The sequence below is a fragment of the Otolemur garnettii genome, unplaced genomic scaffold (assembly GCF_000181295.1).
Source record: "Otolemur garnettii isolate 467f Iridium unplaced genomic scaffold, OtoGar3 scaffold00007, whole genome shotgun sequence".
Classification (NCBI taxonomy): domain Eukaryota; kingdom Metazoa; phylum Chordata; class Mammalia; order Primates; family Galagidae; genus Otolemur; species Otolemur garnettii.
Window position 1 is genome coordinate 5,575,194 of NW_003852402.1, and position 5,277 is coordinate 5,580,470.

Genomic DNA, 5,277 nt, shown 5'->3' on the forward strand with positions numbered 1-5,277 from the left:
TCAGGCTGGTCTCAAACTCCTGAGCTCAGGTGATCCACCAGCCTTGGCCTCCCAGAGTTCTAGGATTACAGCTGTAAGCCACTGTGCCTGGCTTTATTTGATTTTTTTCTTAGGACAGTGGAGTACATTAGCTGATGTGGCTTGCTATGGGCCGAATTTTGTGTCCTTCCAAAGTTCATGTGCTGAAGCCTAATCCCCAGTGTGATGGTATTTAGAGGCAGGGCCTTTGGGAGGTGATTATATCATCACCTTCATCTCATGGAGCCTTCTGAATAGGATTAATGCCCTTATAAAAAAAAGGAAGAGACATGGGCTTTCTCTCACTCCTTGCCCTCTACCACATGCAGATACAACAAGAAGCCAGCCATCTGGAAACCAGGAAGCAGGCTGTCATCAGACACCAGATCTGCAGGTGCCCCGATCGTGGACTTCCCAGCCTCCAAAACTATGAGAAATAAATTTCTGGTGTTTAAGCCCCTGGTCTATGGTATTCTGTTATAGCATCCCAAACAGACTAAGACTACCTAGATCGTCTCAGTATGATGTGTGGGGTGTGTGTGTCCTGGTTCTGTAGATGTGGCTGGAAAGAAATGAGAAAAAGCCTGGGCATGGTGGCTCATGCCTGTAATCCTAGCCCTCTGAGAGTCTGAGGTGGGAGGATACTTTAAGCTCAGGAGTTCTAGACCAGCCTGAGCAAGAGTGAGAACTCTCTCTAGTGAAAATAGAAAAGTTACCCAGGGCTTGTGGTAGGCCCCTGTAGTCCCAGCTACTCAGAAAAGATACCTTCACAACACTTGCCCAGCAATGGCTGATAAGCGCACACCAATCCTGCAACAAACTCCTGTAAAGTTTGATCTTTGTAACCTTTAGTTTCAAAACAGCTTCAGTGACTTCTCTTTGTCATTAAAAGATTCCCCTTCCCTACCCCACCCCCCACCCACTTAGATACCCCTGCCTGCCCACTTGTATTTCAGATTGCAATCCTTCTGTTATTCCCAAATGAAGTCATTTTTTCTGGATAGCCTGTCTCTCTGAGTTTCTTTTAGGTTGACACTAGATAACCCCAATTTCCAATTCCTGTTCTGTTCCTAACCACCTATCACCCAATCTGTGACCCCTATCTACTCACCTCTAAGTTGAGGATATCACCTACCTACCCATCACAGCCTTGCCACAAGGAATTATGTAAGCTAATATCTGAAAGATATTCAGGGTTTTGTTCAATGGCATAAAGATTTGTTGAATGCTAGTAACAGACATCGTAGCTGATTTGTAGGAAACATAAAAGACAGCTGTTATCTTGCTTCATGCTGGGAAAATCATATATGAAGAATTTGGAAATTTCAAGTACTCTTCATGGGCTAAGTAGAAAGAGTAAATATTACATTGCGTTGCGTTATTTATTACACAAGTATCTGTCGAGGGCTCGCTTGTGCAGGGGTATTGAGTTCCACTCTTGGCTGTGGAGGTTTAAGTAAGCGCTTGGTTCACTCTAGGCCCCCAGCACACAGCCATGCAGCGTCTGGAAGCCAGGCGGAACCAGTAACTACGGAACCTTTCTTTCTGCTTCCGCGTGCCCCGGGCGGCCCGACAAGAAATGCGCCAGGGACCACGCAGCGCAGCGCCGCCGCGATCGGGGCTCGGTCGCCGCAGTAACGGGCGCGGCGCTGGTGTTGCGCCATGAACGCGCGGGCTGCGAGGGCCGCGTGGGCCTGGGGTTGGGGTGCCGGCTGCCGCCGCGGCGCCTCAAGCTTCCCGGTGTTCCCGCCGGGCGCCGAGAGGGTGGCAGAGCTGCTGCGAGGAGCTACAGTGGCGGAGGAGGAGCCCGTGCCAGCGACGACGCGGCGAATGCCGGACCAGTGTTCGGTGCTACTCTTCCCTGGCCAGGGTAGCCAAGTGGTGGGCATGGGTCGCGGTCTGCTCGCCTACCCACGCGTCCGAGAGCTCTACGCCGCCGCCCACCGCGTCCTGGGCTACGATCTGCTGGAGCTGAGCCTGCACGGGCCGCAGGAGGCCCTGGACCGCACCGCGTACTGCCAGCCCGCTATCTTCGTGGCTTCGCTGGCCGCGGTCGAGAAACTCCATCACCTGCAGCCAGCGGTGAGGCCCGGAGCCCCATAGCAGGTCTGGTTAGGTGGGCTCTGCCCAAGCTCTAGCGACCAAGCGGGGGCCTGCCCTAAGGCTGTCGCCTGCCGGGCTAATGGGCTCCCGAGTTTGACTCATTCAACAGATTCTTACTGAGATCCTATAATATGCCAGGCACGTTCTAGGTACCCTGAACAAGACATGGACCCCTGCTCTCGGGGAGCTAACTTTACTAATTATGTAAATTACACAGTGTGTTAAAGAAGATAAGCGTTACTGAATGAAATCTGGGACAGGTTAAGGAGTGGAGGGCTGGGTTGCTATTTTAAGTGATCCACAATCATTTGATTAACTATTAGATGATTTTAAAAGGATTAAACTTAATCCTTAAATGAAAGGTCATTGAGAAGATGATATTTGAAAATGTCCCTTCATGGAAGTGGTGAGTTGATATTAATATTTAATAATATCAAGCTAATACTTGAGCTCCTTTACCCCATTTCACCTCCGCAACCATCTATCTGTGAAGTTATTTTATGGAAGAGGAAAGAATTGGGGATATTAAAGGAATTAGTTAAGTAGTTCTACTGAGTCATGATAATAACACCCATTTCACTGCTTACCCTGGGCCATGTCTGCTATAAGCACTTTATAGATGTTCTTTTCATGTAATTCAGCAGCCCTTTGACATAGGCCCTGCTCCTCTCACCTTTCGCACATGAGGTAGTAACAAGCTGAGAAGGATTAGGGAACTCCACTAAGCTAAGAAATCTATCTAGTCTTTGTGACTCCAAAAGTCATGCCCTTCTGCGCTTATCTTTTACATACTATATGGACTGAGATGCCACTGCAGGGCCAAGGCAAAAGAAGGTAGAGCCCTGAGTTGGAGTCAGCATGACCATGGAGTTGCCTGGGCTTTAACTCACCAGAGAAGTTACTCATCTATAAAGGGGCTGTAACCAGTGACTGTGAAGGCCATATCTAGGTGTCCTCGTTCTGCTGGAGCACCAGGCTAGTGGGACCTGCTCACTGAAGTGCACAACTCCCTGCCATCTCTCACTGCAAGTGCTCCAGAACTGAGCTCCAGAGAATTTGGCCTCATGTTCTGCATCTGTTACCACAGGTCATTGAGAACTGTGTTGCTGCTGCTGGATTCAGTGTGGGAGAATTTGCAGCCCTAGTATTTGCTGGAGCCATGGACTTTTCGGAAGGTACACAGGAAGGAGTTTGGTTTTATGTAGGGTGTGGTCTCACTGGGCTCATTCAGGGGTTAAGGACTGCCAAAAATGATACTGGAGTCTAGGAGTGGTGGCTCACACCTGTAGTTCCAGCACGTGGGAAGGCTGAGGCAGGAGGATTGCTTGAGACCAGCCTAGGCAACATAGCAAGACCCTATCTCTAAATTAACCAGACACGGTGGTGCACCCCTATAGTCCCAGCTAAGGGGAGACTAAGACAGTTTGAGTCTAGGAGTTCAAGGTGGTAGTAAGGAGTTCAAGGTGGTAGTAAGGTATGATCATGCCACTGTACTCCAATCTAGACCACAGAGTAAGATCCTATCTCTTAAAGTTTTTTAAATGATAATGGATAGGGCTGATGTTGGATCTTGAGGACCATACTTTACCGTGATTCCTTTATAAGGAATCTATCCCTATTTCGCTCTCTCAACAGGGCCTCATTCTGTGTCCTAGGGTGGAATGCAGTGCTGTCATCATAGCTCATTGCAATCTCAAACTCCTGGGCTCAAGCAATCCTCCTGCCTCAACTTACCGAGTCACTGGGAGGGACTAAAGGCACATACTGCCATGCCCAGCTAATTTCTACATATTTTGGAGAGACAGGATCTTGCTATGTTGCCCATGCTAGTCTCAAACTCCTGGTCTCAGAGATCCTCCCACCTTGCCCTCTCAAAGTGCTGGGATTATAGGCATGAGCCATGGCATCCTTCTCTTTATAATGTCATAAACTCTTCTTGCCTATCTTTCCCACTGCCTATGCTGTCACCCCCCCAGTGCCACCATACAAGGAGAATGCTCAATAGATGCTCACTGAAAAAGGTAAATATTTGATCTTGAGATGTATCGCTTTTACTTAAGATTTTTGCTTATAGCTAAAACAGTTCAACTTTTGCTTGTACTTACAATACAGGCAAGGGAGTTGAATAGATACTTCTTCAAAGAAGATAACCCAGTGCACATGACAAGATAGTCAATGTCACAATAATCAGGGAGGGACAAATCAACACCACCATGAAATAGCACTTCACACCCACTAGGATGGCTTTTACTTAAAAAAAAAAGGCTGGGCACAGAGGCTCATAACTATAATCCTTACACTCTGGGAGACCAAGGCAGGTGGATTGCCTGAGCTCAGGAGTTCTAGACCAGCCTGAGCATGAGCAAGACCTCCATCTCTACTAAAAATAGAAAAACTAACTGGGTGTTGTGGGCACCTGTAGTCCCAGCTACTTGGGAGGCTGAGGCAATAAGATCACTTGAGCCCAAGAGTTAGAGGTTGCTGTGAGCTATGATGCCACAGCTTTCTACAAGAGTGACAAAGTGAGACTCTGTCTCAAAAAAAAAAAAAAATAGTATCAATGAGTATATGGAAAAATAGAAATCCCCAAACATTGCTGGTAGGAATGAAAAACAGTAGAGCCACTATGGAAAACAGTTTGGCCATTTCCTCACAAAGTTAAATATAATTACGATGTGACACAACAATTCTATTCATGGGTATATACCTAGGAAATTGAAACATGTCCACCCAGGGCGGCACCTGTGGCTCAGTGAGTAGGGCACCAGCTCCATATACCAAGGGTGGTACGTTCAAACCCATCCCCAGCCAAACTGCAACAAAAAAAATAGCCGGGTGTTGTGGTGGGTGCCTATAGTCCCAGCTACTCAGGAGGCAAGAGAATCACCTAAGCCCAAAAGCTGGAGGTTGCTGTGAACTGTGATGCCACGGCATTCTACTAAGGGCAACAAAGTGAGACTGTGTCTCAAAAAAAAAATTAAAAAAATAAAACCCGTCCACCCAGAAAACTTATACTTAATGTATATGTCAGCTTTAACAATACCTAGAAGGGGCTCGGCGCCTGTGGCTCAAGTGGCTAAGGCGCCAGCCACATACACCTAAGGTGGTGGGTTCAAATCCAGCCCAGGCCCACCAAACAACAATGATGGCTGCAAC

General features: G+C 47.8%; 1 protein-coding gene across 1 annotated transcript in view; it reads left to right on the top strand.

Annotated features, from left to right (window-relative positions):
- The first annotated feature begins 1,628 nt into the window (after nt 1–1,628).
- MCAT (malonyl-CoA-acyl carrier protein transacylase) overlaps nt 1,629–5,277 on the top strand; it is an 11,469-nt gene continuing 7,820 nt past the window's right edge. The window contains exons 1-2 of the mRNA XM_003783131.3: nt 1,629–2,100; nt 3,209–3,296. Of these exons, the coding sequence (XP_003783179.1) occupies nt 1,681–2,100; nt 3,209–3,296 (508 nt within the window). The 5' untranslated portion in view covers nt 1,629–1,680. The remainder of the gene's footprint in view (nt 2,101–3,208; nt 3,297–5,277) is intronic.